Here is a 21,791-nt window from a genome sequence, read left to right on the forward strand (position 1 = left end):
GGGTGCTGGAGCCTATCCCAACTAACTACGGGCAGTAGGCAGGGGACACCCTGAACTGGTTGCCAGTATGAACAGTAAAATTCGCTCTGCTCCTGAGAATGACCTTTCTTGTCATTTGGGAAAGGGTAAAATGTACAAAAGTACTTCGAATGTCCGATACAGAGGACATTTTTTAAACACTTGAATACTCTGCTAAAATACACTTAAAATAACTCAAACAACACTTAAATGTGTTCTTAAGAGTCTTCTAGACAAAACGCCAACAACATTTCAAGACAAAATGTGTTCGATAAAAAGTATTAAACACTTACTTTTCCTCTTCCCATAAAATGTGCTTGCATTGACGGAAGCCATTTTCTTCCATGGTAAAGTAAAGGTTAACAAAACCCCACCCCTACACATTTGGTATCCTTGGAAAGCTCTGGATGTCCTCTGTAGAGCACGAAAGGAATTAATTCAATTGGATGCAGTGGGTGGGAGATATTTAGGTTTATAAATGTCCTGTACAGAGGACAAATTTGAACTACTGGTAGTCAGGAGGATAGGCTACAGCTCCGAAGTAAGTTCCCTTGTTAACAAACTAAATTCAATAAATTCTTGACAAACTGGATTTAAGCCAATTTTGAAAAAAGAACATTTCCACACCTGCCGGATCTTGTTCCGGCAGGATCACACACATTTTTTTTTTGATTGAAGTGACTTTTTCTTCGATTGAAAATATATATTTTGATTGAAGAAACTTTTTATTTGATTGAAGCAACTATTTTTTTGATCGAATAATAAAGACACAAATCTACCTCCATAGGCTTGGCGGCTTTTTTTTTTTGGTGTGGCAACACGCCACGATATTTCATATGAAGGGGAAACGCTAAAGTCTGGGAGAACTGATTGCGAGAGGTGGTACGTCGATCTTGCTCAGTCAGTTGCATGACGCACGCGCTGGGCTTCCGTGATAAAAAGGCGTTGTTTATCTCTTATGCCCTATATTCTGATTGTTTTCCTTAAACTATGACATAAGTAGGGTGACCAAACGTCCTCTTTTGCCCGGACAAGTCCTACTTTCACGTAGTATTCTCGTCGCCTGGGCAGGTTTTATAAATTCATAAAAATGTCCGGTTTTTATGATTTTTCACGGGACCAATTTGAAGAGAATCCCTCCGGCCGCTGGGTAGCAGCAGTTGACATGGCTCCTACTAGAAGGGAGGGAAGGAGTAGTTCTTGTTTTTGTTGGCAGTTTACCCCTATCATGAGGCATTACCACCATCTACTGGGTTGACAATTTGGCCACAACGCCTGCCCAGTTGTTAAGTTTTTAACAATAAATATGTAAATAATGGCAACTGTTGACTTCTGTTGGAGCTTTGACTGTAAAATCCCATTTGGTGTCGCATCGTTGCGCTGCCGATGATTGTAAACTTTTCTAGCAAAGTTTGATTTTTTTCCTCAGCTAGCTATCAGTAAGCTAAACCATGCTAGGCATTATGGGAAACGTAGTTTTGAACTGCTACGTTTGGAAATATGCTGGTTGAATAGTTTGTCACTTTACTTCGGTTATTGTTTGTGTGCAATCTAGATTGCACACAGATTTCAGATCATTATTATTTATTTTTTTATTTTCAAACTGCATTTTCCCATCCAGAGTGAGGGGGCACACTTTAGATATATTAAAGTGATATAGACACCTTTGAGTGAACTTTGAGTAAAATTCAAGTTTTTTGAGGCCGGGCTGAGTGTCTTCTTTTTTGGAAATCAAAATATGGTCACCCTAGGTATAAGTGCTATCTATTTCATATTGGGTGTGTTAGAGTAATGCAAACCGTTAGACGGTGCCTACGAGAAAAGGTACTATCTCTTCAATGAGCAAAAGTGATGTGTTGCTTGCGGTACGTCATTGTGATGTTCGTTCAAAAGGGCGGGGTACAGTGGGCGGAGCTTCAGGCCTTTTTCGAGATCACAGGATAAGATTGCCACAAAACATTTTATTCAGTTCCGTCTTCAGTTATAATATGTATCAGACTATTGTAAAGTTGACTTTCTAAGACAGAAACAATCGTTAAATGTTAGTATAAAAACGACACAGTGTTTGTTTATTCTCCTGGCACACAAAGCAGGAATTTATTTTGAACAAGTGCATTATTTCTATTTCATAACTCTTTTTGTGGAATTGATCTCATATAAATGAATATCACGTACATTATAAGAAAATAAATAGCATCGGTTTTAAAACCTCGCTTGTAAATGATGGGCATTTCCTCACAAGTGCTCGTCGTTGCTATTGTCGTAGGCTTTGTCCAACACTGTCGCCATGGCGGCCACCTCGAAGCAAGCCCCCGCCTCGTTCTCCGGCGAGTGACCGGCTTGCACGCAATCGTAGCCTTTGCCGGCCGAGTTGATGCCTTTGCGATTTCGCGTGCCCGGTTGGTACAGCTGCATGGCTGGGCGGTCCTACACAGGACAGTGAGGAACAAGTTATGACATCTTATGGGTTATGTCATGGGTGTCAGGCATGTGGCCCGCGGGCCAGAAGCGGACCACCAGGGTGTCAGATTGGGCCCGCGGGATTGTTCTGCCTGACAGGCACCTCGTAGCTCATTCATACTAGGGGTGGGAACTAGGGGTGTGACGAAATATCGAAATGGTGATATAACGTGACGCTTTGTATCCCAAAAGCCAATCAATATATCATTTTAGAAAGGTGTCAATATCTAAAAAAATAAAAAGGAACCATCAAGTTGCTACCAAAATCTTCCACCATAATAGTGTCTCAGTTAACGCTAAGGCTGCATTGACGGTGCACGACGCCCAATCCGTGTAGACTCTGGGTTTTCAGGGCATTTATAGGTCACTTGCGGTTCATTTTAGGGCATTCATAGGTCATTTCCTATTGACTTTGAGTCACTGCCTATTCATTCGGGTGATTCCCAGGTCTGTAACTCAAAATCAACAGAAAGTGATCCATAAAATACCGTAATTTCCCGAATATAACACGCACTTTTTTCCCCCAAAATCAACTTGTAAAATCATGGTGCGCATTATAAACGGGTACACGGATGGAGACAGAAATATATATATATATTATATATACAGTGCCCTCCATGATTATTGGTACCCCTGAAAAACATGTGTTTTTTAGCTTCTAATAATTGTTTTTTATTCAAATAATATGAGACCTTAATGGAAACAAAGAGAAAAATCCAACCTTCAATACAAGTGCATTCATTCAGTGGGGAAAAAAATCCCACATAGAGAAAAAAATATTTGACATCAAATAATGTGTGTCACAATTATTAGCACCCCTGGTGTTAATACTTTGTACAACCCCCTTTTGCCAACAAAACAAGGTCTGCGGACTGAGATGGCCACAGGAGGAGCTTGATTTTGTGTTTGGTGAACCATTTCTGTGTAGATTTGGCCATATGTTTAGGGTCATTGTCTTGCTGAAAGACCCAGTGACGACCCATCTTCAGCTTTCGGGCAGAGGGCAAAAGATTTTGATTTAAAATGTCCTGGTATTTCAAAGCATTCATGATGCCATGCACCCTAACAAGGTTCCCAGGGCCTTTGGAAGCGAAACAGCCCCACAGCATCACTGACCCACCCCCATACTTCACAGTGGGTATGAGGTGCTTTTCAGCATGGGCATCTTCCGTGGCACGCCAGACCCACTTAGAGTGTTTGTTGCCAAAAAGCTCAATCTTGGTCTCATCTGACCAAAGCACACGGTCCCAGTTGAAGCCTGGGACCGTGTGTATTTTTGTGTGAGACCAAGATTGAGCTTTTTCTTGGTCTCATCTGACCAAAGCACACGGTCCCAGGCTATATTTTTGTGTGAGACCAAGATTGAGCTTTTTGGCAACAAACACTCTAAGTGGGTCTGGCGTGCCACGAAAGATGCGCATGCTGAAAAGCACCTCATACCCACTGTGAAGTATGGGGGTGGGTCAGTGATGCTGTGGGGCTGTTTTGCTTCCAAAGGCCCTGGGAACCTTGTTAGGGTGCATGGCATCATGAATGCTTTGATATACCAGGACATTTTTTTATTTTTTTTATTTATTTAATAGGGACAGTAAACATTGATGAACATCTAAAAAGATGTAAATATGCCAGATTGTAGCAAGTATATGCTAATTTACATCTGTAGTCCCTAAACATTTTTAAATCAAAATCTGTTGCCCTCTGCCCGAAAGCTGAAGATGGGTCGTCACTGTGTTTTCAGCAAGACAATGACCCTAAACATATGGCCAAATCTACACAGAAATGGTTCACCAGACACAAAAATCAAGCTCCTCCCATGGCCATCTCAGTCCCCAGACCTTGTTTTGTTGGCAAAAGGGGGTTGTACAAAGTATTAACACCAGGGGCGCTAATAATTGTGACACACATTATTTGATGTCAAATAATTTTTTCTTTATGTGGGATTTTTTTCCTCACTGAATGAATGCACTTGTATTGAAGGTTGGATTTTTCTCTTTGTTTCCATTAAGGTCCCATATTATTTGAATTAAAAAAAATATTAGAAGCTAAAAAACATCTTTTTCAGGGGTGCCAATAATTATGGAGGGCACTGTATATCACCATTTCGATATTTCGTCACATCCCCAATTCATCCTGTACATACAGAATCTTATGCTTTTAATTTGACATGAGCACAAAAAAACTGGACATTTGTGCATTTCTACACTTGGTTCACTTTTGGGTCAGCAGTCACACTCAGTCATTCGCCGCCTGGATTTTTGTCAAAATGGAATTGACGTCTAACGCTGTCAATGGCAGCCAATGAACTGACAAAGACGTGACCCACAAAGGCCCCAAAACCAACAGGAAGTGACCTGAAATCAACAGGAAGTAACCTGGAAATGCCCCCAAATCAACAAAAAGTGGCCCGGAAATGCCTTAACCCTGTACCATTCACTCCTATTTTTTTTGTCCATTAAATTTCTAAATACACCGTACAGGTAGTCCCCGGGTTACGACGTACTCGACTTAAATGATTTCAAATTTATGACGCCGGAGTCTCGTCAGCTATTTTCTTTCCAGTCATTTTTTTTAGTCACATAAACAGTACCTTATTGTACCTCACAGTATCTTATTTTTTCACCTTAATGTATTATTAATATGATGTGTTCTGTCCTCACTAAACGTGAAGTTGTTCAGCTTGACAGAAAGCAAACAAGGTGATTGTGGTTTTTGAAGCTTTTGACTTCCTTCACTTTTGAAAATTTGTAAAGCTGGAACACACTCAATACACTTATGTTCAAAACGACACGCATTTTAACAATAAAACACTTGACAAAAAACAATTGCTGTTCAAACGTCGCTCTAGTCTGATCAATATGTAGCTTTAGTACATTAAATTAGCCTAATTTGCCTAACAAAAGTCTGCTAGCTTCAATGCTATGAATGCTAATGTATTTACAATTCTCATAGCAAATCGCTCACATTAACTCCACAAACTGGAGCAGTAAACTTAATTACAAATGCATACACAAACATATATTAGCTGAAACAACTTATAGCCTTATGTGGGCCAAACCTTAGCACAGCTATCCTTTATCCATGTCAGACCTCTGAGTCCGCAGGTCCCCTTAACATATATTTATGAGAGGCAGGTTATTAGGAAGGCAAATGACATACTGGATGGTGCAGATCATCGTCTTCATTGTTTGTTTGAGGTCCTCCCTTCAGGCAGGAGAGTCAGAGTCCCTCGTTTTGAGTCCAACAGGACAAAGAACTCCTTCTTACCAAGTACGATTAGGCTGCTAAATTTGCACAATTCTTGCACCTAGATGCGATTGTAGTCTGTGTTATTTTATGTGTATGAGCTACCTGTTGTTGTGTTATCTGAATGCTTGCCTGCTGTAAGATAAGTTTCCCCTTCTTAGGGGACAATAAACTTGAACTGAACTGAGGCGACAGTCTAGACCAGACATGTCCAAAGTCCGGCTCGGGGGCCAAATGCGGCCCGTGGTCAAATTTCATCCGGCCCCCAGCCTCTGTCATAAAATCAATAACGTCTGGCCCGCCCGACTTAATAAATTGGTCAGCAGTACTGCTACCAGCATATGAAGTAGCTTACACACTAAATGCTGCTCCTCATTTACCCACTTAAAGGCAGCAGCACTCTAAACATTACCTCGTGTGACCCTTTACTCCTAATTTTCTAAAATGACGACAATCAACAACAAAAAAGTTGACTGCGACGGCCGACGCTTCATGGATAGGTGGAAATTGGACTATTTCTTCACTAAAATACGCAACAACAGTGTCTGCCTCTTTTGCAAATAGACAGTCGCTGTTTTTAAAGAGGTCAATGTGAGGCGATATTACCAAATAAGACACGCTGACATGTACGACAAGATTACAGGGAAGATACGTAGCTAGAAATTCATGCAACTTGAAGCTAGTTTAATTTCACAGCAGCAGTCTTTCGCAAGAGCCCGAGACTCGAAAGAGAACGCCACAAAGGTTAGTTGCGAGATTGTTGAAATTATTAATTTAAAAAAATAATGACGCAAATGTGACACACAGAATGGCTTGTTAGAATTTGCTTAAATACATTGTTCTACGTAAAGGATATCAGCCAAGGTCGGCCCCCCCACATTTTTACCATACCAAATCTGGCCCTCTTTGCAAAAAGTTTGGACACCCCTGGTCTAGACAGACCCGACGCTGCCACCAGAGGGCAGTGTATCCTCCATCATCAAACAAGGTTTAAATTTGATTTACGCGGAAATTCGGGTTATGTCGCCAGCGTAGGAACGGAACTCGTTCGTAACCTGGTGACTACCTGTATTAGCCTGTCTTTGCTGAAAGTCATGAATACTGTAGATGCAGTTTTCAAGTTGATAACAGGTATAATATCAGATGAACCCCAGCGCATGCTCACCTTCTCGCTCACCTTGTTTCGGAGGCGCTCCTTCCTGTTTGCCAGCTCGTCCCGGTCTTCCTTCATCTGCTTATCTCCGCTGTCGGGGCAGAAGACGTAGGCGTGGTGATGGCCCTCCTTCTTGGCGCGGTCCTGGCAGTAACCCTTACCCCACTTGGTCTCGTCTTTACGCCGCGAAAACTTATCAAAGTCGTAATGGTGCCTCTGGCGCTTCCTGTCGTCGTCTTTCCCGCGGTGGTCTTTGTCGCGTTGGCGGCGAGGCTGAGGCTGCTGCTCTTTGTCGCTCTCGGGTTGACCTCTAGTGGAGAGATTACAGTTGATGTAGAATACACTTGTTTGGATGTCGATTGCTGTCAATGGCAGTGAAACATGATCACTCAATACTTGCCTTTGCAGTGTTCTCATTTGGCTGGATACACTGCCCTCGAGTGGCAACAGTGAATATGACATAACTTATTTAAAAAGGCTGAATCAAGCTGCTCCCTTTTAAAACCAACATAAGTTAAGTTTTTGTTGGAGCTAATATGTTTTTTCATGCATTCTTAATTAAGTTTATCGGTATATTTAGTCGTTTTTTGTTTTTTTTAAATATTAGCTCAAACAAAAACTTATCATGTTGGAAGCAGCTGGATGTTAGATGAATTATGTCATATTCACTGTTGCCACTAGAAGGCGGTGTATCAACCCAAATGAATAAAACTAAATAAAAACACTTTCAAAACAAACAATTACAACGCCACTCTAATTCAATGAATCCTCGAAGCGCTAAAATTTAATTTGAAGCTTTTTTCTAATCTAATCACCCGTTTTAATCAATTAATCGTTGCAGTACTGGTCCTTACTTTTCCTTTGAATCCTTGGACTTCATCTGTCCGCCAGATTTTTCCCATTTTCCTCTTTCCACATCCCCGACTTCACTTTTGTCCTTTACGCGGTCCGAGTCCACGTCTTCGTCCCTGTCGCTCTTCTTCAGCAGCTTATACGCAGCAAAAATTTAAGGAAAAAAAATTCATCAGTACTTGTTACTTCTGCAGGATACACACAGATTTTACGGAAAACCCTTCACCTTGATTTTAATGTCTTTGTCCGAGAGTTTCTTCTGTTTCTCGGCTTCTTTCCGTTTGCGCCTCTCCTCCTCGCGTCGCTTCCGTTTCTCTTCCTCCCGCTGTCGCTTCTTCTCAAACTCTCGCCGTCGCCTCTCCTCTCGTTTCTCCTCGCGGATTCTCTGTAATGATTCAAGCATGTTTTCGTGTTTTCTCCTAATAAGAACGATTCATATTTGTGGTTTTGTGTCCCACCTGCTTCTCCATTTTCTTGTTTCTGATGTACTCCAAAAGGGGTGTTGTCCGTTTGGCTGGAATTGGACAAGTAATGTTTAATGAGATCTGTAGGCGGAATTTAAGCTTCTCGTGTGAGCCATATCAAAAGTATTTTCACAATTTGCTGCGTGATAGTAACTTTTGAGGGAAAATCAGTCACATGATGTCCATTGCCAATAGAAAATTTTGACTTTAAGTTTATGAAAATTAAACACATGCAGGATACTATTGTGTGATTCAACTGGGATTTCAATTTCGAGCATGTGTAGAGCTGCAGCTATCGATTATTTAAGGAGTCAATTAATATACCAAATTGTTAGTTCCAATCATTGAGTCATGGTTACATTAAATGTGTTGCAGAATAAATTTTAACAGATGTAAACAAAGGCTTGCTTAGCACTTTCAGAACAGCATTAATCACAAATACAAAATAAAATTCCCAAGAGATTCTTCAAACGATGCAGAATTGCACTTTCATTTAAAAATAAATTAAAATACAGGTGGCGTGGCTCAGTGATAGAGTAATTGTCCCCCAAACCCAGAGGTTGTGGGTTCAATTCTCCGCTCTGATGAACTCGTCTAAGTCCTTGAGCAAGATACTGAACCCCACGTTGCTCCTGGTGCTGCGTCACCAGTAGGTGGATGGTGAGATAGTGTAAAGCACTTTGAGTGCCTTGAAAGGTGGAAAAGCGCTATATACAGTGCCTTGCAAGAGTATTCGGCCCCCTTGAATCTTGCCACATTTCAGGCTTCAAACATAAAGATATGAAATTTAATTTTTTTGTCAAGAATCAACAACAAGTGGGACACAATCGTGAAGTGGAACAACATTTATTGGATAATTTCAACTTTTTTAACAAATAAAAAACTGAAAAGTGGGGCGTGCAATATTATTCGGCTCACTCCAGAAGTTCAGTGAGGATCTCTGAATGATCCAATGTTGTCCTAAATGACCGATGATGATAAATAGAATCCACCTGTGTGTAATCAAGTCTCCGTATAAATGCACCTGCTCTGTGATAGTCTCAGGGTTCTGTTTAAAGTGAAGAGAGCATTATGAAAACCAAGGAACACACCAGGCAGGTCCGAGATACTGTTGTGGAGAAGTTTAAAGCTTCCAAAAAGTTAAAAGATTTCCTAAGCTTTAAACATCTCAAGGAGCACTGTGCAAGCCATCATATTGAAATGGAAGGAGCATCAGACCACTGCAAATCTACCAAGACCCGGCCGTCCTTCCAAACTTTCTTCTCAAACAAGGAGAAAACTGATCAGAGATGCAGCCAAAAGGCCCATGATCACTCTGGATGAACTGCAGAGATCTACAGCTGAGGTGGGAGAGTCTGTCCATAGGACAACAATCAGTCGTACACTGCACAAATCTGGCCTTTATGGAAGAGTGGCATGAAGAAAGCCATTTCTCAAAGATATCCATAAAAAGTCTCGTTTAATGTTTGCCACAAGCCACCTGGCAGACACACCAAACATGTGGAAGAAGGTGCACTGGTCAGATGAAACCAAAATTGAACTTTTTGGCCACAATGCAAAACGATATGTTTGGCCTAAAAGCAACACAGCTCATCACCCTGAACACACCATCCCCACTGTCAAACATGGTGGTGGCAGCATCATGGTTTGGGCCTGCTTTTCTTCAGCAGGGACAGGGAAGATGGTTAAAATTGACGGGAAGATGGATGCAGCCAAATACAGGAACATTCTGGAAGAAAACCTGTTGGTATCTGCACAAGACCTGAGACTGGGACGGAGATTTATCTTCTAACAGGACAATGATCCAAAACATAAAGCCAAATCTACAATGGAATGGTTCGAAAATAAACGTATCCAGGTGTTAGAATGGCCAAGTCAAAGTCCACACCTGAATCCAATCGAGAATCTGTGGAAAGAGCTGAAGACTCGAGCTCGAGCTGTTTTGCAAGGAAGAATGGGCAAGAATGTCAGTCTCTCGATGTGCAAAACTGATAGAAACATACCCCAAGCGACTTGCAGCTGTAACTGGAGCAAAAGGTGGCGCTACAAAGTATTAACGCAAGGGGGCCGAATAATATTGCACGCCCCACTTTTCAGTTTTTTATTTGTCAAAAAAGTTTAAATTATGCAATAAATTTTGTTCCACTTCACGATTGTGTCCCACTTGTTGTTGATTCTTGACAAAAAATTAAAATTTTATATCTTTATGTTTGAAGCCTGAAATGTGGCGAAAGGTTGCAAGGTTCAAGGGGGCCGAATACTTTTGCAAGGCACTGTAAGTGTAACACCATACCTGAGCTTTACCTCAAACAGTATTTAAATAAATAAAGGGGGTTTTAAGTCCAAGAAAAGAACAATTGGCTAACTTGCATTGCAAAAGTTCGCTAGCTTAGGTGCTATAAAACGTTTTTTTTTTTTTTTTTTTTTTTTTTACACAACACTCTTAACCAATGGTTCAAACACAATTTCCCACAAAAATGGCTAAATATACCTATAAACTAAATTACAAATGCATAAAAAACATATTAGCTCAAACGAAAACTTATTTAATGTTGGTCAAAACAGGGAGCAGCTGGATTCAGCGATGTTAGACGACTTGTGTCATATTTACTGTTGCCATTAGAGGACAGTGTATTCACCCAAATCAATAACACTAAATGCAAACACTTTCAAAACAAACCATCACAACACCAAAGTAATTAAACGAATATTTGAAGCAGCAGAATTTGATTTAAAGCTTTTTTAAAATCAAATTACTCTAGTTAATCGATAAATCGTTGCAGCACTAAACACATCCCACTTCTGAATTGACGCTGAATTGGAACTCAATCTGTGATGACATTTTTGAAGACGAACATTTTGCCTATATGCTTAAGTTATTAAGTGCAATTTTATTTTTTTTCTTGAAAAAGACTTTTTATTTATTCTGTGCTTCTGTGCGGTATTAATATTGTTGTCTTTTACTTCAAAGAGGCATGGTCTATTGTTTTTAGTTGTGATTTCTTCTTTAAGAGTAAACATTTATCGTGTTTAAATGGGTGTAGTTGATCTATTAATATTAGGGCTGTCAAAATTATCACGTTAACGGGCATTAATGAATTTAAAAAAATTAATCATGTTAAAATATTTGACGCAATTAACGCACATGCCCCGCTCAAACAGATAGAAATGACTGAACAGTGTCATGTCCACTTGTTACTTGTGTTTTTTTTTGTCTCCCTCTGCTGGCGCTTTGGTGCGACTGGCATTGTGTAATTATTGACATCAACAATGGCGAGCTACTACCGTATTTTTCGGACTATAAGTCGCTCCTGAGTATAAGTCGATCCAGCCATAAAATGCCCAACGAAGAGAAAAAAACATACAAGTCGCACCGGAGTATAAGTCGAATTTTTGGGGGAAATTTACTTGATAAAATCCAACACATAGAACAGACATGTCATCTTGAAAGGCAATTTAATATTAAAATACAATAGAGAACAACATGCTAAATAAATGTACAGTGTACAGTGTATGAACAACGAAATGTGAATATACTGTCCTACGTTACGGCTCGGTCCTGGCTATACAGCGAACTCCCAAAAGACAATGCTGGACGTCCGTATAATTTGCTGAATCCATTTGGTCCTCGATAGAAAACAGGTTCGCATCAACATAAATAAATGATAATTAGGTACTATTAGTAATAAGTAACAGGTTAGCATGCGTTCGCTATCATTAGCACATCGTTCAAACAACCACACAACTGGCTCTAAGTGTCTGATCGCGGGTGGAAAACACACAACAACAACAGAAAAGATGATACACGCAGGCGTTGCCTCTGTACAGATGATTTAAAAGCATAAACAATGAAAGTAGGTTCGCAGCCGTCTATTCTCTCTCGCTAACTCGCCTACTCACTCACTCAGAGCTACGTAGCTGTCCGTCTTCTTCTGGCGTGTGAGCACTCTTCTTCACGTAAACAAGTGCGAGTGCGCCCTCACGTGGGCGTGAAAGCGCCACAAACTAAATGCATCCATTTCAAGATAAAAAAGTCAATAATACAATTGAACATACACTGCCAAAGACAGAACGCGAACGTGGCCGTAGCTATAAAGTGTTATTCAGATAACTATAGCATAAGAACATGCTAACAACTTTACAAAACCATCAGTGTCACTGCAAAACACCAAAATAACATGTGAAATTATATCATAATGTGTTAATAATTCCACACATAAGTCGCTCCTGAGTATAAGTCGCAACCCCAGCCAAAATATGAAAAAAACGCGACTTATAGTCCGAAAAATACGGTAGTTTATTTTTTGATTGAAAATGTTACAAATTTTATTAAAACGAAAACATTACAGGGGCTTTAATATAAAATTTCTATAACTTGTACATACATTTATCTTTTAAGAACTACAAGTCTTTCTATCCGTGGATCACTTTAACAGACTGTTAATGCCATCTTGTTGATTTATTGTTATAATAAACAAATACAGTACTTATGTACCGTATGTTGAATGTATATATCCGTCTTGTGTCTTATCTTTCCATTCCAACAATAATTTACAGAAAAATATGGCATATTTTAGAGATTGTTTGAATTGCGATTAATTACGATTAATTAATTTTAAAGTTGTGATTAACTCGATTAAAAATTTTAATCGTTTGACAGCCCTAATTAACATACACTGTATTCTCACTGTTATTGTAAATTGGTTTTAAAAAAAAAAGGGGGGGGGGGCGCAATACTATCGCATAGCGCAATAATTTAGGAGATAATTATCGCACACTAAAATTTGCTTTCGCGACAGGCCTACTTGTGACCAGTGCTGTTTTCGACATTGAAAACATTTCGTCGATACTTTTTTTTTCATGACGTTGGGAGACTAAAACACAAATTTTGAGTAACTTTGAAAGTGATGCAATTCTTGTGAAGAAACTTAAAATTCCCAAATAATATTCATTGGAAAGCTTACCTATCAGCTCTCTTGTCTTGGCCTCGATTTCCCCCAGAAGGGTCTCAGGATTAGCCATGGACTTCTCTTCATCACAGGAGTAGTTTTCCAAGAATCGCTTGTATTCCGGGTCTGAAGGAGGAAGTGAGACTAAAGTACTGGCACAGATACAGTATGTGACTATGTGGTTGAAACAAGCATTTTCTTAGAGGCAGGGCAGTGAAGGACACGCCTTCAGAGATGTTCCATTAAAAACAACCGTATTTTACACACAGCGTTGTCACGGATTACTTAAAAAAGTAATTTAATTACTGATTACACCTAAAAAAAAGTAATCTAGTTACTTTACTGATTACTTTATTATCAAAGTAACTAAGTTACGTTAAAAATAACTTCTCCTTTTGCTGCCTCAACATAAAAATAACAGAAAAATGTAATCGCGTGTAATTGAGTTTTTCACATAAGGCTTAATCTTTGAGTTAGCGGGGGTTTAATTAGTCGATGGAGTTGATTTCAACTACCATTGACTCACCCTAGCTTAGCCATTCCGGAGCCCTAAAACTAACAAATAACTGACAAACTGCACGAAATTTGTTTAAATCGACTCCAACGACTAATTAAACCCCTGCTAGCTCCAAGATCTGAACTTCCCCTTTAAAATAAAGACCTAGCCGTTAAAATGTTGTCTATAAAAGTTGTAAAGCAATAAAACAAACAACCAAAAAATAATGAAATGAGCAAAAATCCTACAACGTACAGTTTTCATAATGGGTCGAAATCATCTTTCGGACAGATCACGTGACTAGCACCTTGGAGACTACCCTATGTTTTGCTTCGCCAAAACTACATCAGAGGAGGCAAGATGGATATTTAGAATTTCTTTAAACCTAAGCTTTCAAACGCTACCAACAGCAACTTGAACAGTTGATTGACCTCGAACAGTATCAAGATGGGTATTAGGGCTGCAGCAATCCAATATTTTAGTCCTCGATTAATCGATGGATTAGTTAGTTTGTATAATCGAGTAATCGGATAAGGAACATGAAAAATGCTTAAATGCTATAAAATGCAAAGTTTTTTTTTTACAATGCTCTTAACAAATGGTTCAGACACGTATTCCCACAAAAAACTGCTAAATACACCTATAAAGTAAATTATGAATGCATTCAAAAAACATTAGCTCAAACAAAACTTAGTTTACGTTGGTCTTAACAGGGAGCAGTTGGATTCAGCCATGTGAAAAGAGGCAGACCACAAGGCAGTGTATCCACCCTAATCAATAAAACTAAATGCAAACACTTTCAAAATAAACCATTGCAACGCCACTTTAATTAAACAAATACTCGAGGCAATGAAATTTAATTCAAATATTTTTTTCTAATCGAATACTCGAGTTAATCGATTAATCGTTGCAGCACTAATGCGCACATATATATACTTTATTGGCCAAAAGTTTGGAAGCACCTCAAAGGTGGATACTTTGAAGAATGTAGAATACAAAACCTGTTTTCAGTTATTTCACTTTTTTTGCCATTCCACATGTTCGTTCATAGTTTTGATGTCTTCAGTGAGAATTTACAATAGCAATGAAAATATATAAACGCAAAAATTATGAAGTGTGTCCAAACTTTTGACTTTCATTTCAGTCTTCAACATGCTCCTCCCCCCAGTTCCACAAATGTAAAACTCCGCCTATGATTACAAACTAACTATAAAATGTACAAAAATGAGCGCGTTAGATTGCTCGTTGCTGAAAGAAAGTAATCAGCCTATAGTAACGCATTAATTTAAGGTGTTGTCAGTAACGCGTTGTTACTGACAACACTGTTTACACATCACACCAGATGCTGGTGTTGACATCATTTGATTGGCTCTGATGCAGAATTCACGCTACCTTCTTCGATGCTTCCGGCTTTGGCATCTTTCTTTTTGAGCTTCTTCTTGGAGACTTTCTGAAAGGGGGCAAACTCTACCACAGCAGGGAACTCCTGACCTGTTTGGAGGTTAAAGACTTAGTCAGCACTGTTACCAGTGGATTGAACAATGTATTTCTTCATAATTATGTGTTCACTAGATGCTAATACAGTGGCCCTCCATAATTATTGGAACTCCTGGTTAAGATGCGTTTTTAGCTTCTATTTTTTTTTTTTTTTTTTTAATTCAAATAGTATGAGACCTTAATGGAAAAAAAGAGAAAAATCCAACCTTCAATACAAGTGCATTTATTCAGTAGGGAAAAAATCCCACATAAAGAAATAATTATTTGACATCAAATAATGTGTGTCACAATTATTAGCACCACTGGTGTTAATACTCTGTACACCCCCCTTTTGCCAAGAAAACAGCACCTAATCTTCTCCTATAATGTTTCACAAGATGGGAAAAGACAGAAAGAGGGATCTTCAGCCATTCTTCTTTGCAGAATCTCTCTAAATCATCCAGAGACGTGGGTCCTCTCCTCTTCAGCTCACCCAGCAACAGATTTTGATTTAAAATGTCCTGGTATTTCAAAGCATTCATGATGCCATGCACCCGAACAAGGTTCCCAGGGCCTTTGGAAGCAAAACAGCCCCACAGCATCACTGACCCACCCCCATACTTCACAGTGGGTATGAGGTGCTTTTCAGCATGCGCATCTTACGTGGCACGCCAGACCCACTTAGAGTGTTTGTTGCCAAAAAGCTCAATCTTGGTCTCCCAGGCTTGAACTGGGACCGTGTGCTTTGGTCAGATGAGATGATGCTGGACGTCCGTATAATTTGCTGAATCAATTTTATCCTTGATACCAAACAGGTTCGCATCAACGTAAATAAATGATAATTAGGTGCTATTACAGCATGACACAAATGGTTAGCATGCATTCGCTAGCATTAGCACACTGTTCAAACAACCACACAACTGGCTCTAAGTGTCCGATCGCGTGTGGAAAACACACAACAACAACAGAAAAGATGATACACACAGGCGTTGCCTCTGTAGCGATATTTTACAAGCATAAACAATGAACGTAGGTACGCAGCCGTGTTTCTCTCTCGCTAACTCGCCCACTCACTCAGAGCTGCGTAGCTGTCGGTCTTCTTCTGCCGTGTGAGTGCTCTTTTTCACGTAAACGAGTGTGAGTGCGCCCCCACATGGGCGTGAAAGCGCCACAAACTAAAAGCATGCATTTCTATATAAAAAAAGTCAATAATACAATTGAACAAACATTGCCAAAGGCAGAACGTGAATGTGGCCATAGCTATTAAGAGTTATTCAGATAACTATAGCATAAAGAACATGCTAACAAGTTTACAAAACCATCAGTGTCACTCCAAAACACCAAAATAACATGTGAAATGATATCATAATGTGTTAATAATTTCACACATAAGTCGCTCCTAAGTATAAGTCGCACCCCCAGCCAAACTATGAAAAAAAATTGTGACTTATAGTCCGAAAAATACGGTACATATTTTTTCTTTGCAGCCAATTGGGTCAAAGCTTCATGGTGGTTCGTTTGCTTTATGGCACCATCAAGTGGTCTGAAAGCCAATGAGGTCAACAATATTGAGAATTTTATGGCGATTTTTTTATGAGAATGACATGACTGTGCTTATGTGTTACTAAATGAACAAAATGCAACACGACGTGCTTTAAGGATAATTAATGGTCACACTTTATTTGTCAGTGGCGTCATAAAACCATCATAATTTCAACATGGAATTGTCATTATCATTGTCATCATCAGCAGCAAGACTTTTAACAGGAATCAATAGAAGAGAGCACATCACCTCTGTGCTCCAGGCCCTTCACTGGCTTCCAGTCGAGTTTAGAATTAAATTTAAAATCCTCCTTCTTACATTTAAGACCATTAATGGGTTAGGGCCATCTTATCTCACCGATGCTCTGGTTCCATACCGCCCCAACAGAACACTTCGCTCTCAGAATGCAGGTCTACTGGTAGTTCCCAGGGTTTCTAAAAGTACTGTCGGAGCTAGAGCCTTTAGCCACCAAGCCCGTTTTATGGAATCAGCTTCCAGCTAATATTAAAGAAGCCGAGACAGTCTGCACATTTAAGATTAGATTAAAAACGTTCCTATTCAACAAAGCTTATGGTCAGGCTAGTTGACGTCAGAGTAGACTCACAGTTCATTCTAAGCTGCACTAGAAGCTATAAAGCTGGGGGAAGTACAGCCACTGAGTTCTATCTCCTTTTTCTCACTCTACCTACCACTTCTCTTACTTTATTTCTATTTTCCAATGTTAATATCCCCTTTCCCCCCTCCCCTCTGGGGAGTGGCTATTTTTCAGCTGCGGCCTCCTGACTGTCCGGACCCCTGGCTGGATGGACGTCCTCGTTGCCACCCCCGTCTCATCTGGCTAGATGGACTTCTTCTTGTTCCTTTACTCCACTGCATCTTGACAGACTGTAACTTTGCCTGCTAACTCCCATTAGCGGTCCTGGGGCTTCCTGTTTATCCGTCCTGGGAGTGGATCTCTCCTGACTGTGGTACTCCCCAAGGTTTCTCATTTTCTCCCAAAGACTCTGGAGTTTTTGGAGTTTTTCCTTGCCGACATGGAGGGTCTAAGGATGGGGGATACCCAGGACTTGAATTTATTTATTCATCTTTGTTGCTTCATTTGCTGTTTCTGATTGTGTACCATATTGCCTCTGCAAAGCCCTTTGAGACAACGTTGTTGTGATCCAGGGCTATACAAATAAAATTGAATTGAATCATTAATGAATACTTATGAGACACTGTCAAATAAATTGCAGTGCAGCCCAACTAGATACCATGATTAAATTAATCAATGAGTGGTACACTTGAATAACCACCATATCTTAAGTAGGGCTGTCAAAATTATCATGTTAACAGGTGGTAATTAATTTTCTCAATTAATGACGTTAAAATATTTGACGCAATTAACGCAGATGCCCCGCTCAAACAGATTAAAATGACAGCACAGTGCAATGCCAACTTGTTACTTGTGTTTTTTGGAGTTTTTTCGCCTTCTGCTGGCGCTTGGGTGCGACTGATTTTATGGGCTTAAGCACCCATGAGCATTGTGTAATTATTGACATCAACAATGGCGGGCTACAAGTTTATTTTTTGATTGAAAATTTTACAAATTTTTTAAAAAACGAAAACATTAAGAGGGGTTTTAATATAACATTTATATAACTTGTACTAACATTTATCTTTTAAGAACTTCAAGTCTTTTTATCCATGGATCGCTTTAACAGAATGTTAATAATGTTAATGCCATCTTGTTGATTTATTGTTACAATAAACAAATACAGTACTTATGTACCGTATGTTGAATGTATATATCCATCTTGTGTCTTATCTTTCCATTCCAACAATAATTTACAGAAAAATATGGCATATTTTATAGATGGTTTGAATCGCGATTAATTACAAATAATTTTTAAGCTGTAATTAACTCGATTAAAAATTTTAATCGTTTGACAGCCCTAATTTAAAGCAAACACAAAGCGGTGTTTTAAAGAAAACGGTGGTCACCTTTGTTGTCAATGAAGACGTAGCCATCAAATCTGTCTCTGAAGAGAAGGATATCATCCTGGTTTTTAAAGTTGATGTAGGCTCTGGAGAAAAGATGTGGGTACAAACTACAGACACAAAGGTGATGAATAAAACGATTCATAAATGTCACTGTACACACTATTGCAGTAAGGAGATACCTTGGATCGGCTGGGAAGAACTCAAAGTAATCGTAGGAAGGAAGCGGGCTGAGTTGTTCTTCTAACTGCTCCTTGGTCAGGTGAGGTGGGAGCCTTCGAATGACCACCTGTCCATCAATCAAGCACAAACGTAAATGACTAAATTATGACAAACGGCCATTTTTTCCATTATACAGCAACTCCATGGATTCCAGTTATGTTTACAGGTTTTATTTCAAATTGATTTAGCATTTTTTTTGCAATGAGGCAACATGGATTTTGCCATGTGGCATTTTTTGGGGGGGGTATGTGGCATTTTTATGGGGTATATGTCAGTTTTGCAGGCCATGCACGTCCATGCCATTGACGGCTATGCACGTCCAAATTTTCCATTCATTTTAAATGGCAGAAAAACATGCGTGGCTGATATTTTTGACCATAAACTTTACATTAGAGAGCATTGACTTTCAACTGGCACCCAAGTGAGGCTATGCCATTGACGGCTATGCACGTCTAAATTTTCCATTCATTTTAAATGAAAGAAAAACGTGTGGCTGTGATTTTTGGCCATTCACTTACCATTACAGCGCATTGACATTCAACTGACACCCAAGTCAGGCCATGCCATTGACGGCTATGCACGTCCGAATTTTCCATTCATTTTAAATGGAAGAAAAACGTGTGGCTGTGATTTTTGACCATACACTTTACATTAGAGCACATTGGCATTCAACTGGCACCCAAGTCAGGCTATGCCGTTGACGGCTATGCAGGTCCAAATTTTCCATTCATATTTAATGGCAGAAAAACGTGTGGGGCTGTGATTTTTGACTATACACTTTACATTACAGCACATTGACTTGGGTGCCAGATGAATGTCACTGCGCTGTAATGCCCCTACCCCCCAAAAAATGCCACAAACCAAAATCCATTTTGTAACATACAAAAAAAAAAAAAAAAAAAAAAAGTCACATGTCAAAATCAATTTTGCCACATGGTCAAAAAAAAAAAAAAGCCACATGGCAAAGAAAAAATGCCATTGACGGCTATGCATGTCCAAATTTTCTATTCATGGTAAATGGAAGAAAAACATGTGTGGCTGTGATTTTTGACCATACACTTTACATTAGAGCACATTGACATTCAACTGGCACCCAAGTCAGGCTATGCCATTGACGGCTATGCACGTCCAAATTTTCCATTCATATTTAATGGCAGAAAAACTTCTGTGGCTGTGATTTTTGACCATAAACTTTACATTACAGCACATTGACTTGGGTGCCAGTTGAATGTCAATGCGCTGTAATGCCCCCTCCCTCCCAAAAAAAATGCCACAAACCAAAATCCATTTTGTAACATACCCCAAAAAAATGCTACATGTCAAAATCCATTTTGTCACATGGCAAAGAAAAATGCCACATGGCATGATCAATTTTGCCACATGGCAAAGAAAATGACACATGGCTAAGAAAATGCCACATAGTAAAATCCGTAGCACCACATGGCAAAAAAAATGCCACATGAAAAAATCAATTTTGCCACATGGCAAAAAAAAAGACACATGGCAAAAAAATGACCCATGGCAAAATCCATTTTGCCACATGGCAAATACAACTTTTGGTTCTCGGCCCGGCTGATTTTGCTACTTTGAGGATTCGTTTAATTAGAGTGGCGTTGTAATGCTTTGTTTTGATAGTGTTTGCATTTAGATGTATTGATTTGGGTGGAGACAGTGCCCTCTAGTGGCAACAGTAAATATGACACAACTCATTCAACATGGCTGAATCCAGCTGCTACATGTTAAGAACAATATAAGGTTGTTGTTTTTGTTTGAGCAAATGTTTTTTTTTTCTTTCTTAATTTAGTTTATAGGTATATTGAGCAGTTTTTGTGTGTGTATATATATGTGTGTTTGAACAATTGATTAAGAACAATGTTTAAAAAAAAAAAAAGAATGTTTTAATGAATTTAATGTCGATCATTGGCAATGAGTTAATTAAGGGGTCACTTCTTGTTGATTCTGGGGCATTTTCATGTCACTTCCTGTTGATTTTAGGGCATTTTGGGTCGCTTCCTGTTGATTCTGGGGGATTTTTGGTGTCTCTTTGTTAATTTTGGGGAAATTTGAGGATTTTTATTTTTTAGGGGTCAAAAATACTATGGAATGGAACTTTTTTGCAGGTCTAAGTTAAAAATAAATAAGATTGAAATGGCACGTTTTTGTGCAAATTTTTGGGGGGAATTGAAAATTGTGGGGGGAAGCAATTCTCAAATTTTGGACAGAATTGTACGTTTTTGACAAATACAGCGGTTATTTTTTGTGCTCCGTGATGTTACGAATTCATATTAATAATGGTACAAACAAAAACTAGAAGGAGAACTACCATTTTGAAAGTTTAAAATGTGATGTTTTTGCCATTGAAATTAATGGGGATTTTTTGGGGGGTGAGAACCGTGAACGTTTGTGGCGAAAGTGCAGCGATGTCGGCATTACAGATGAGGAGATTTAAGTTCAACTATTGATTAAAAAACGATGAACTCATTTATTAAAAATATACGTCACGTAGAATATTTGTCACTGTAACGTGTACAACGAAATTAAAGTGCCAAACTAGTCAGCGCAGAAACATTCGAATCATGTAAAAACCATAAAATACGTGACCAACATGGCTTTTTAGAGCAATTCAAAGGGAAACAAGCGTTTTCTCGAATCTCTGTCCGCGGTGCTGAAAGACAGCCGCCGTCCGCCATGTTTCCCCGTTCAACGTAAACAACAGAGCTAAGCACCTTCGTAAAAACCTCTTTCTTCTCTTCTTTCTGTTTGGGAATGTTGTCCTGGTCCCCGGAGTTGTCCCTGAACTGTATCTCGACGAGTCCCTTGTCCTTGCTCGCCGTCATTTGCTCCTTTTCAGACCTCATCTCGCTCCATTTTTCAGAATCCTGGAGAGTGTGCTGTTGCTAGGCTGTCTGTAGGTTGGCGTTGTTCTCGCGAGGAC

General features: G+C 39.4%; 1 protein-coding gene across 2 annotated transcripts; it reads right to left on the bottom strand.

The window, feature by feature from the left end:
* Nucleotides 1-2,076: 2,076 nt before the first annotated feature.
* upf3a (UPF3A regulator of nonsense mediated mRNA decay) lies at nt 2,077-21,791 on the bottom strand. Of its 2 annotated transcripts, none has more exons than XM_057853216.1 (10): nt 21,583-21,791; nt 18,817-18,923; nt 18,638-18,744; nt 15,028-15,126; nt 13,155-13,265; nt 8,185-8,240; nt 7,953-8,111; nt 7,729-7,862; nt 6,887-7,184; nt 2,077-2,445 (listed from the first exon to the last, which is right to left on the bottom strand). In XM_057853216.1, exons 1-10 carry the CDS (start codon nt 21,712-21,714, stop codon nt 2,254-2,256), a joined length of 1,395 nt encoding a protein of 464 aa, XP_057709199.1. In that variant the 5' UTR covers nt 21,715-21,791; the 3' UTR covers nt 2,077-2,253. The 2 variants fall into 2 exon arrangements, with proteins under 2 accessions (XP_057709199.1, XP_057709200.1); XM_057853217.1 differs by having other exon boundaries at nt 2,078-2,445; nt 6,899-7,184.

This window comes from Corythoichthys intestinalis, chromosome 12 (assembly GCF_030265065.1).
Source record: "Corythoichthys intestinalis isolate RoL2023-P3 chromosome 12, ASM3026506v1, whole genome shotgun sequence".
NCBI classification, from domain to species: domain Eukaryota; kingdom Metazoa; phylum Chordata; class Actinopteri; order Syngnathiformes; family Syngnathidae; genus Corythoichthys; species Corythoichthys intestinalis.

Bases quoted from the DNA above. Each gene is read 5' to 3' on its own strand.
- upf3a (XM_057853216.1), bottom strand. From the start codon at position 21,714: ATGAGGTCTGAAAAGGAGCAAATGACGGCGAGCAAGGACAAGGGACTC. The intron at 13,266-15,027 runs GTAGCGTGAATT...TTCCTCCTTCAG, and splicing joins AGCCGGAAGCATCGAAGAAG to ACCCGGAATACAAGCGATTC. The intron at 8,241-13,154 runs GTAAGCTTTCCA...GTCCAATTCCAG, and splicing joins CAAGACAAGAGAGCTGATAG to CCAAACGGACAACACCCCTT.